The sequence below is a fragment of the Aedes albopictus genome, chromosome 3 (assembly GCF_035046485.1).
Source record: "Aedes albopictus strain Foshan chromosome 3, AalbF5, whole genome shotgun sequence".
Taxonomy (NCBI): Eukaryota; Metazoa; Arthropoda; class Insecta; order Diptera; family Culicidae; genus Aedes; species Aedes albopictus.
In genome coordinates, this window is record NC_085138.1 from 302,252,632 (window position 1) to 302,265,576 (window position 12,945).

General features: G+C 37.9%; 2 protein-coding genes across 3 annotated transcripts in view; one reads left to right on the plus strand and one right to left on the minus strand.

Moving 5' to 3' along the window:
• LOC109417164 (leucine-rich repeat neuronal protein 3-like) overlaps positions 1-12,945 on the plus strand; it is a 505,905-nt gene that overhangs the window by 457,833 nt on the left and 35,127 nt on the right. The window lies entirely within an intron of this gene.
• LOC115257616 (uncharacterized) lies at positions 2,263-5,856 on the minus strand. The gene is made up of 3 exons (XM_029857426.2): positions 3,468-5,856; positions 3,347-3,407; positions 2,263-3,149 (listed from the first exon to the last, which is right to left on the minus strand). The coding sequence occupies exons 1-3, from the start codon at positions 4,587-4,589 to the stop codon at positions 2,845-2,847; spliced, it is 1,488 nt and encodes a 495-aa protein (XP_029713286.2). The 5' UTR covers positions 4,590-5,856; the 3' UTR covers positions 2,263-2,844.

Below are 12,945 nucleotides of genomic sequence, written 5' to 3' on the forward strand. Positions count from 1 at the left end.
CTGGAACATCCTCAATGAATTTTGATAAGAGATTTCTCTTGGAATTTTTCTAAATATGTGTAAATAAATTCTCGTAGGAATTCTACCAAGGGTTTCTGAGAGAGAGTTTCCAGAAATTTCTTTAGCAACTCTTTCTACAATTATTTCAGAAAATTCCTTGGGTTTCTTTTACATAATCCTGCAGGGATTCATTCAAGAATATCTCCTGAGATTTCTTTAGCAATTTGATAGACAATTTATTCAATAATTTCTCCGAGTAATCTTTTAGAAATTCCTCCACGGATTCCATCTAAAACTTACTAAGGAATTCCTTCTGAAATATCACTTAAGACTCCTTCAGTAGTAGTAGGATTTTTCATGAATGTCTGTAAGAGATTACCTCAAACATTTTTTCATGATTTTTTTTTAATTTTCAGAACTTTCATAGAATTTTTAGCGATTGCTTCGGAAATTCTGCCACGGGTCTTCCAGGAATCCCTTGAGATACGTCCGGAAATTCTTTGAGATATGTATCCACAGATATTTACAGAAATTACATAAAATATGTTGAAGTTATTCTTCGAGGGTTACCTGAAGGAATTTCTATAGAAATTTTTAAAAATTCCCGGTTGAGATTCAATTTTATTGAAACAATTTCAGAAACCATCGTTGGAGGAACTCTTGCCGAAGTTCCTGGGAACCCGAGCAGAAGAAAATAACAAGTGAATAACATATCAAGGTATTTATCTTAAATACTACCATACCTTGGTATGCCCTTCATTAGGTGGTAATAAGAGGCAAAATAACAAAAACGAATAAAAAATTGTTGTATAAATAACACCTTGAATATAACAAGTCTTGTTATTTCAATAATGAATGCATACTTAAAATTTCAATTGCTGTATTTGTTATTCTAAAGTTATTGAATAATAAACTAATAACATTTCTTGTTATTAAATGTTTCGTATGTACGATGACTTCATGATGTAATAGCAAATCTTGTTCTTTGGTTATTTTCACTGCTAAACTAACAAATACTACATCAATACCAAACTCTGCTCAAATACCTCCAACTGTTATTGTGATGTTCTCATAACATTTCGTACAATAACACAGCAATAACAATTTTAGGTATTAGAGCACATGTTGATCTTCGCATGGTATTTGTAAGGTATGCCCTTCTGCTCGGGAAAAACCTGAAGGAACTCCTGAAATTCGCCACAAAAGTTCAGTTAATTGGACACAGTGGCTTAATTTCAATAACAGAGGAAAAAAACTCCTGAGATGGGATTGGAGGAACTTGTAGAAGGCTTTGGAAAATTTTAGGTAGAAAATCTTGGAAAAGTTTCTATGAAAATCTCTGATGGTATTTTTGAAGGACATTATTGTCATTGTGCATTAAATCATGAAGAAGTTTCTGAATGAATCCCTGAAAGAAGTTCTCCGGGAATCCGGGAAATTGCAAACAAAGGTACTAGAGGAATTCTTGTATAAGCCTCCAAATGAATTTTTGATGGATGATTTGGAGCAAACCCAAGAAGAACTCTTGGAGATACTTCTGGATTCTTGAAAAAATTTCTTGCACAATGTAAAAATGGTATAAGTGGATGAAATTTTCTAATACATTTTCCCTAGAGGAAGTTGTGAAGTATTCTTGAAGGAATCGCCAAAAGAAACTTTTAAACATATATTTTCCGAGGAATCTCTCAAGCAATTCCTGAACAACTGGATAATGCTGTGCAGTAACTCCAAGAAGAATTTCTTGAGATATTCCTGGAGAATAATAATAATAAAAATCCTGAAGTGATCTAAAATATCTCCTGAAATAATCTTAAGGGTCAAAAATTCTGAAAGAATCCCTGTAGAGAGGATTCTATGATTATCTAGAGAAGTTTACAATCCCACCCGTAGGGAATATCTGAGGATCTTCTAGGAAGCCCCTTGGAGGAACTTCCCGAAGAATTGAAATTTTTAATGAGTGGATGTAGTACCTCACCAACAATAAAAAATAATGTCACGCCGACTACGCCGCCGCCGCTGCCGTCGAATAGGACATACGGCGAGGCGCCAGCGTCGCCGCCGCCGCTGCTTCAAATTACTATAATCGCCGCTGCCGGCGAAAACTGCTACGGCGCACACGTCTACTTGGCGGATCATGCTGAGGTGTTGATAGCGTGACAGACAGTTGAAAAATGTTTCCAAAGTGCTCGAACCAGCGTTTCAACTGGTCAGCCGGGTCGGTCAGTAACTGTCCAGACGTGTCTTTCACGGGCATCGTACACAGTTCGAAAAAAAACGGTAAGTTTACATGATATATCATGCACATAATTGGAGCGTGACATATGGCGTAACATTACATTAGATTTTATTTTTACATTGAGCTCAAATTGACAGATGTAAATTTCATTTTCACAATACTAAATTTACATTTACTTGTAAGTTTGGTCCTATATAGTAATATTATATATTTTAGGTTAAAATATCTCTTATTGACCGCATGGGGAGCGACATAAGCTTTCCCAAGTCGAAATATCCCAAAAAAAAACGTTAAAACCCGGAAAATTTGCGGGTTTACCTTTTTTTTCCTCTTTGTTTTGGAATATTTCAACTTGGCAAAACTAGTGCCACCACATCAACCATCAAAGTTATGTGATAAATTCTTGCAGCAATTGCATTGAAACAAATTTTGAGTATAATAAAAACTCTTTTATTCTCTTATTAAAAACATCTAACACTTGCAGATTTCAAGCTTTTATCTCTTAACTATATTAAATTTCATAAAAACCCATTATGTTTCAGATGTTCGCTAGTAATTATTCATACTATTAACATAACGCAAAGCACTTAGTTGAACAAACTAGCATTTCACAAATTAGAAGGGCCAGGCTGTGACGCGTCATATGATGAAAGCGTTTCAATGGCTTTCTTAACAACACGTTGAATTGGACCAACCCGGTTGGCGGTCGATTTGGAGCCCTTGCTGGGGATTATTTTGAGGAAATATTGTTGGACTAGCTCGAGAAACTTTGATGCCTCCTTCAGGTACACAAAATTGTGGACGTAATGAACGCTCATTAGATCCTGGATTCCGCCAACGATATCTTCAGTTCCTTCCGAAAGACGTGTTTGTTCAGCGTAAACGTAATACATAGCTTTATCATTTCCCATGTCTGAAAGAAAAAAAGAAGAACAAAATATGATAAGTTAAATTTATTATTAGGTCTCAAGTCAAGTATTTTAATTTAGCTTATTCTATTCTGCCTATGGTCGCATACCAGTCCCATATTTGCTGGGTTTTCTATTCATATAGATTTGGCATGCGATAATAGGCAGTATAATGTCGGGTGATTCTGTAGTCAAAACTCACCTATCGCGACCAAAACTGGTCCACCTGATGCATGATCGATGTCCTCCATCCGTGTTCCTACCTACAATCATAAGAAAACTTAATTAACATGCTGTTTTGATATCATTAAATAAAAGTTTACCTCCTTCTTCAAAACAAGGTTGTTCAAATTTTCGCCAACCATAGAAGCCAGAAACTGGAAAATTTCAGCATCCGAGCAAGATTCAAGCAGTTTCCCTGGTTTACTGACTGCTGCCGAATACTCAATTATTTTGACTCGTTTCATGTTGAAAAACTTGCGTAGTGTGTCGATGTCAGTTCCAGTAGCTTGGTTGAAATGGTAGGACAGCAATTTCCTTCTGCGCAGAACCGGAAGTTCCAACAGTAACGTTCTCAGATCTCGATGCGAATCCAAACGATATCGAACAAATGCATGAGTTGATTGCAGACACTCATCAGATAGCAAGTTAGGCTCATCTCTTCGCAGTTTTACAAAAAGTTCTTTGGCACATTCAGGGGACGATTTGGCCCAGTATTCTTTGGAAGTACCCGCTCTAGCGTTGCTGCATTTCCGGGTCTGTGAAGTGACTTTGGTTGTCTGATGGTTCGGATCTTTGAACCGGTTAAGGTATGAATTGTGGTTGATTAACTTGTGCTTCAATACCACGTAACTCAAACCATCTCCGTATCCATCATCATCCACCATTTCCAAGCATGGGTACTTGCGCAAAATATCTTTGGCCACTGTTTCCATGATATCCGCTTGAATGCAGGTATCGATGGCCCTGAGTTGATCGACGATGCAGTTAATCAATCCACATCTTTCTTGTTTTGTAAGCCGCATTGATTTGGGAGCTGAACTTGACTGATTTTTTAGTTTGTAGTCCTGCAGTGCATCCAGTTTCGATAGCGTATTATCGCTAACTTTGTCCCATTTTATTTCAAATGAACGAAATTTCATTCCAGTGGACACATTTTTCTTAACGACGTGAAAACCAGGGAGTTGTTCACGACATCGTTTAACAGACACGTTTGGGGATTTGTTTTCGTCATGCAAATTGTTATCCATAGTCTCATCGTTTATTTCAGCTGGCACCTGTTCGATAGTAGGGTCTTCTGCAGTCTCGCCTACGTTTATTGCTGCTGACTGCACTTCGACGGAACCGGATGCGCATGAGGTTGTTTCAGAGTTGGTAACGATTGTCAATACATTTGGTGCAATCTGAAGCTGATGTAGGAAGGACTGATCGTCAACGATTGCCATTGCGCTTTGCTCAAAAACATTGGATTGGTTTGAACTGAATATACGTCCTGCGGGTGGAAGATAAAAATATGTTTAGAAACAAATAAAAGGATTATCAAATAACAGGTATCACATGCTAAGATTGATTGATTGAGTTGATTGATTTGTCTTCATTATAGAGACTTTCAGCCCATACACACACATGCTAAGAAAAAGTTACTCTCAAATGAGCGTGATTCACGCAAACCTGATCTAAACTGGGACAGCTCACTGGACTAAGAGCTGAAATCTAATCCGTTATAATCCGTTCTAATCCATATAATATATTTGACATGTGTGACGAATGTGCATAAATTATAATTCACGAATAAAAAAAAAAAATAAAAAAATAGTTATTTGTGCAGTGAGTTGCAAAATGATAATTTTTACTACACGAGCCGTACATTCATCTAACGAGACTTGCCGAATTGGATAAATACGACGAGAGTGCTGTAAAATACTTAAATACCTAAATAAATAAATAAATGACCAGTATAAGTGTGAAATATCTGATTTCATATTTTGACAAATACAAATGTATGATAAGAAAAAAATGCCCTTCAAATACACTAGTCAACCAATAAATAAATGTAATTTGCATTTCGATAAACAATTGTTTAAATGTGATCCACCTTGAACCATTTTCTTTCGGGACAAAATGGGTCGCTAACAATAAATTCGAAAGAAATTTGTTACACGATGTCTGATCTTTGTCCTTTATCCATTCAAACTTCACCTCAGGCTATCTGACCTGTCGTATATCGGTTTTGTCTCTGAAGTAGTAGCAGAAAAAATCAATGTTTATTGGGAAACTATGTATCACCAAAGAAATAAACAAATTCTTCTCGGCGACAAAAAATAAAAGGCGATCAGACATTAGATATCTATACAAATCAATACCAAATGCTCCACTTTAGCACTATCCATACACTAAGTAGACTCATTGCTAACCCTCGCATCTTTGACTAGGCTCAGTGTACCAGTTATGGCTATAGTACCTCAAATTCGCCATAGTTGATTTTCAACCTTTAACGATGCAAATTATCAAGAAAAAATATGTGAACATTCGATCACGTTCATAAAAGATGATTGCACTCATTTAAATTTCACATTTTGCTCAAATTATGATAGAAATAAATCATTTTTCTTAAAATTTCGGCTTCCTTGCACCCTATTTCGCCATAGTGTACCAGTTATGGTACATGCATGTAAATAGTGCGAAGTGGAACCGAAATTAAAAAGTATGTCCATAACAGGTACAGGGTTCCTTTCATTGGCACACGCCGTAATAAATAGTAAAAGTGGGTTTGGCTCAGATTTTATATTTTTCCTGTAAAGTATGAAAACAAATCTATCATTTGACAAATCGCCGACATTCGTCGGTCTTCTTCTTAATTTTGTAGAAATAGTTTTCCTTAGGTAGTGTGATAACTGGTACAGGCACCCTACCTGTAGCGACGCCGCGCTCACGCTGTATACCACATGCGTGCACTTTTCATGGTGCGTGTACTCAGTACACGACGCGATCGCTCCCGTGTTAAGAAAACCCATTCCCCCCCTCCCCCCAGTCAACACACGATCGCATATGATGTTGGATAGGATGCAAAAGTGGAGGCGATATACGCACACTTTACATGCGGTTAAATGGAAATAGGTACGCATATGGCATCCACTTTAGCATCCTATTCAACATCATATATGACTTTGTGTTAGCTGCCCCCCTTCACTGACAAAGATTTGAAAATTTGCATGGACCGTTTATTTTTCCCCCTTACATTCTACAAGATTCTACTTAGTTTTAAAACGGGCCTTTTCCGCCAGACGTTGCAAACTACATAGCTTATTGTCTAGGTCGTGCTTCTTCAAAAAACATAAGTACACAACTTAAATATGTGTTTTTACCAAATGTTCTGCTTAACTCAAATGAGTTCCATTTTATTTTATTTTACTCAATTTTCATAACAGTTCATAAAGTCTGGAACGGTACCTGGTAAGTGGTAGCGAATGGAGACTGGTTACGTGTAGCCCCAACAATCCGGCGTCTGTGACGTTTTCAGCCAGCTAGGTATATCGCTGAAGCATTCGAGGCATGTTCACTCTGCGACAGTTGATTTTGAAGTGTTTCATATCTACGATAAGGTCACTTGTATGAACAGCTAACTTCAACTCCGTATGATCCCGTGAAGTGTACAATGATAAGTTCCGGTCGCATAGATCGAACATGGCATTCAGAACGTAGAAGTTGGCAAGTTTGGTGTTATTTATGCTTCCAATGAAACATCCAAAATAGTTCACCAGGAAAGTGAAATAAATAAAATCGTTATCTTTTCGTCGCAGTTGTAAACACCGCCCAACTTCCTTCCTATTTGGTTCAGGGTGCCCGATGCTATCTGCCAGGAACATCAACTGAGAAGAAAAAGTCAGAGATTTGAATCGTTTGTTGCTTTTGCCTTGGGTAACGATTTCTTACCATTAGGACAATAATTGCCGTAATCACAGATCTGAGAACAGTTTCTGCTGCACAATATTTAGGTTTTTCAACTATTTATTATGACCTTTCACAAAAATAAATCCTGACCGGACAGTAAACAATATTGATTCGAGTGATAAACGTCAAAAAGGCCAACCAGGGTCCAGAGGCCAACAGTGGTTTCGCAGCGCGGTGTCACGAACACTAATGCAAATCTACTGGTTGAAAATATGCCCATTTGATTTTGCTGGGAACAGCTGATCTTTGTTTACTATTTTCAACCAGTAACTCAGGTGGTGTTCGTGTGATGCAGCGTGTACGTACACGCAACACTACTAAAAGCAGAAACCACTACAAGCTGATTTTAGAGTCTGTTTATTAAAGAGTCCCGCAAAGACTGAAACCAAAGTCAACCCAAAATAGGTTCTTTTTACTATACACTGAAAAACAAGAGAACCCAAATTTGAGTATTTTTAAACTCACTTTTGAGTTCTTTTTTGCATCCTGTTTCATTCGCTCTCTTTATTGTTGTCAGAGAGTGAATAGCAAAACAACCCAACTTTGAGAGTTCGATGCGGGAAGCCAAAATTGAGTAAGTGGCACAGTACCGAAAGTTGAGTAATTTTAACTGACGGTTGAGTAAAAAGAACCTTGCCTTTAGGTTCTTTGGCCGTATACGCCTAAATGCAAACTACCTACCTAAACATCGACTCCAGCAACTCAAAATTGGCTTCCCGCACGCAACCTCGAAGTTGGGTGGGATGAACTCACTTTTGGGTACTTTCGTTTTTCCTTGTAGAGATAAGTGACATTTCAACACACGAACACTAACGCGAATTTTAACTCACACAAAAGTGCACGCCGATTCAAAGGCTATTCAGATTGCATGTGCAAATATTACCCAATCAAATTGGGTAAAGTGGGTAAATAATGATAAAACTAACGTCCGGGGTAAGAGTGCAAATATTTTCCTCGCAGTTTCACAACTACATCTACAAAAAAGGCACGCATACATTTGAACGTGATAACCTCTGTAGACACTATAGGTTGCATAGACTCGCGGAGGCGAATACAACTGTAACCAAACGAACTGTAAGTTCATGTAGCCAAACGAGCATGACGTCACGATTCCAATAGCGGTAATGGATTACGTGAGGTCATATTTTCTCGGATGAATGAATTTTGACAGGAGGTAGCGTCCAATAACCCGTCAAAATTAATATCATCATCAACATTGTTGTCACTTCGTAAAAATAAAGCCATTTAATGGCTCATTGAGTTGTTTTCTCCCTCACCTTACACGAATGTTGTCAAAACGGTGTCCGGTCATTTGGCCGAACGCCATTTGGCCGAATGGCGAATCAGATATATTTATTTATTTATTTATTTATTTTTTTATTATTTTTAGTCCTTTACTGTCGGATCGATGTAACACGCTAAATATAATTTTCACAAAAGGCAATTTACACGAAAAAAATACACGATATTATTATTAATATTACGAATATTATTGGGTACCGGACTGGACCCACAAAATTGATTGGTTTTCTTTGATACATCGAGGTCTTGAAATTTGTCTATGGTTATAGCAGCGGCGTCATGGTCGCATTTTCTTCCGCAGTCAAGTTCGCAGCTTGTGAACAATCTTCGGTATCCATTACGTAAATTATTTTTAGTCCTTTTCCTGTCAGATCGGTATAACACGCCAAATATAATTTACACAAAAGGTTATTTATACGAAAAAAAATATACGGTAATGAATATTATTGGGTACCGGACTGGACACACAAAATTTTATGGTTTCTTTGGTACATCGAGGTCTTGAAATTAGTCTATGGTTATACTGTTATAGGAAGCAGTGGCATGATCACTTAAGTTCACCATATCTTTTTCGGTCAAACGGCATTCGGCCAAACGGCGTTCGACCAAACGACCCTTTCGGCCAAACGGCATTTGGCCGAACGGCGTTCGGTCAAATGACCCGGAACCGACACATCTGAGCAGCTCCGTGGAAGAAGCCACATTTGAATTATCTTAACTTAACCCAAATTTACGTCAAATAAGGTCTCCACTGGGTGAAAATAACTTACCACTGGGTATTTTTTTGTAGCGATCAAACGAGAACTACCTACTCATCACTATCTCTGTTTGACGCAAATTTGAGTAATTCCACAGAAGACCGGGATTGCGTCAAAACAACTTAAATTTGGGTTGATTTGTAGTTCCGTGTACTATCAAGGAAAATCCAAACTACCTAATATTTGGGTCGATTTTACTCAAAATTGAGTATATCGAATAAACTCGTTACTCAAAATTAGGTTGTTTTCCCTCTCTGGCTCACCGATGTTGTCAAAAACAAACAGAGGTGCATCTACCCAAAGGGGGTCCTTGACCCCAATAAGCCAATTTTGGGTAAATGTCGGTTTACTCAAAATTGAGTTGAATGAGGGGGTAAAGGCAATCTACCTAGCGTGAGTTTAATCGATTTACTCAAATTTTGGCTAATTGGGACGAACTATGGAATTGCGTCAAAAGAACTCAATTTTGGGTAGTTTGGCGGTTCCGTGTACTATTCTAAAAATGAGTAAACTGATCATAGTGTGAAGGCAAGTGTGTGCACGGAACCAGAAATCAACCCAAATATACGTTCTTTCCACTCATATCGGCTCTTCCGTGCGAGAACCCAAATTTGGCTATACCGCGTCAAAGCTCTGAGTGGGTAGTTTCCGTTTGATCCCGGCAGAAAATTGCAACCCATCGCAAAGTTCTTTCTACCTAGCGTTGACTTTCGAAGTACCCTAGTGGGTTGCAATAAACCCACTTTTGGATAAACGGCAAAAAACCCAAATTTGGCTTCTCGCACGGACATTATCGGCAAGGTAGCTGCTTCTCGCTTTGTTTTTGACAACATTGCGAGCGGGAGAGCGAGGAAACAACCCACTGCTGGGTAAAAAGTTGAAGCGGTTTACTTATTTTTGCGTTCTTTTAACGTATTTTTAGGTAATCTGTTTTTTCCGTGTGAGTTGATTTGGATTTAGTTTTGCAAGACTCTTTCATTAACAGACTCTAACACTGCACACTTAATCCCACACTCGATGTTCGGTACTTTTTTTAGCGGATTCATTCGTCAAAACTACGAAATTGCTGAGCACTCGGTATTTTCCTGAACCTCTACTGAATACTGCAACAAACATTGCTGACGACGGCAGTTGTTAAAAAAATATATGCTGTGTACGGCAACATTTGTTGCTGATATGTTCAGCACACCTGAGTTCTCTCCTGCAGTGGACAAGTTCGGTAAAAATTGTTACTGATCAATCAGCAATCTTGATTTTTTTTACTGAACTGTCGTCATTCGATTACCGAACAAACTGTTATCCTGAGCAGAGCTGTCAAACAGCTAGGACATGCGCCATCTTTTTTATTTCCGCGCTGTGATAATGATAAATCAAACGAAAGTATTACGGGTGTGAAAATGGACTGCATTTTCGAGCATACTGGCAGCGTACTACCAGTGAGATGTAGGCGTACATAATGAACTGTAAGTACTTCCATTTTCACGTTCTTTTTACTTGCAGAAGACGAAACAAATGCAGTATCGACCGGCGTCAGATTCCCGAAGATTCAGGAGGCTCGATGGATCAGAACAGAATCCACTGAACTTACAAGCTTCTATTATATATTATATTTTATTGTGCAGTTAATAAAGAAAATGATTTCAGCATTATGGAACAACACTAATCTATGATTGTTGGAGCTCATTAATAAATCCCAATAAAAAACAACCGAACCTCGTCAAAAAAGTACTGGGCTGTTCAGCTATCGACCCAAAAAGTGCGTATGGTTTTACCGAACGGTTTTCAAAAAAATGCTGAGCTGTCGTCATACTATAGCACACGCTTCGGTAATTTTTGACAGTTCGTTGAAGTGCCGTGATTACTGAGTGCTCAGTAATCGTTTCAATTACCGAAATGATCACCGAGCGCTCAGCTGTTATAATCTCGTCAAAAATATTGCTGAGTTCGGTAAACAAAACTTAGTGTGTGCACTACCAAAATCGCTACCAAAAAAGGGAAAAGGTAGGTCTGAAGGATTGTGGCAGGTGTTTTATTTACCTTATCAAGGAACATATTTTTCAACATTGTTAAGATTACTGGTAAGTTAAATAAAAATAAAGCAGTTTTTCATTGTACTACAATACAGTTCTTTTACAGACGCGGCTCAAAAATTAACATTATTGTCTAGTGAGAACATACATCAACTGATTGCAGGGAATTGGCATGATGGAGGAGTCCCGGGAGGTCAGTTTTGACGAAGGATTACACCTGAACCTACGGACAAAGAACATATGGCAAGGAAATGTTCAAGGTTTGCGGAATGATGAGAGCCAAACAAGGAAATTGACAATATTGACATGCAATAGAGTACCACATTGGTGCCATATTAAAAGAGATGGATTCGATCCATTTCATAGTGCTGTTATTTATAGTGTATTGAAACAAGTTATACATAAATTCTTCTGTTAATAATATATAAACGTATCGTAGAAAACGCAGTTTATTATAAATGATATTCAGGGGGGGGGGTTTTGGTGGATGTTAGAAAGTATATTTGTAAAAGCATGATTTAAAAACTAATGACACCTTTATCTTTTCAAAAGAGTGTAGGCCAGTGATGTTTGGCGTTTTTCAATATGAATCGAGAGTCTATAATATTTCATTTAATCTATAGTAAGCAAGCAATTCATTGTGACGTAATGATTGCTGCTCAAGGTGGTGCTTAATAACGGATGCTATGGAAATCATATTAACATTTGTTAGAAAGTTCTTCTTAGAAAGCTTAAATGATTGAATTAATGAAAAATGTGAGCTACCCAATTGTCTTTGAGTTACCGATAGTAAATTTGAGTAAATCAACACGTACCTTTCGAATCAATTTCGCGGTCGTTCTGGGGCACTTCGCTCTCTCGGGACCAGACTTCATCCGGCGTAAGTAACATCAATAGGTTTCCGGTGAATAGAGTGAGGATGACATCATTCGAAATTTGACAACCATCAGTCTCCAAGACAATTGTCGAGAAGTGTCGCTGATAGATGCTTGAAGCTATAAAATAAAATAAAGTATTATATTGTTAAATCGCTTTAAGCTCAGTGATATGAAGAGCTGTTACCTTGTTCAATCAGACTGGTTACGGTGGGTAAAGCTGGGATGATATGGCGTGATCTACGTGATGAGTCACACACTTTGAATGCGACGATTTTGTCCATGGTCGACTTTTACGATGCCTTATTCAAAAGATGGTACTGCGTGCTTCGTGAACAGATAAATTTTACCGTTTTCTTCAAATCTAGCGATCGGTGCTCTATCGATGAAATCGTGTATTGATCGAGTTATGTATTTCTTCTCAATACTGTTATCAATGACCACTTCTTTAAGACCACGTTCGTGAATATCTTGTACTATTCGCTGTTCACCGAATATTGTAATCGTCCCATTATTTTTGTTGAATACAAGAAGCTCGATCTCGAGCAGTAGGAACTGTTCTCCAGGTTGATCGTGCTCAAGAAATAGAAAATCGCCTCTGCAGTAGGTATATCCCAAGTAAGATCCTTTTTCAATATACACGTTCTGTTCAGATTTAATGCCAAAACCGTCCAACAAGCTTTGGATGTTAGACGGTAGATCGGAGAAATTTTCCACAAATTTTTCCAGGATGATGTCGTTTTTGAATCGCAAATTTTGTTGATTTAGAAGACCTTGGAAATATTGATGTTGTTCTGAGCAAAATTTCAGTACATTTTTGAAGTTAATTGTTGTTCGCAGGCATCTTTTGAAGAAGCAATGTTTTCTCTCGCAGAATAGGGTGCA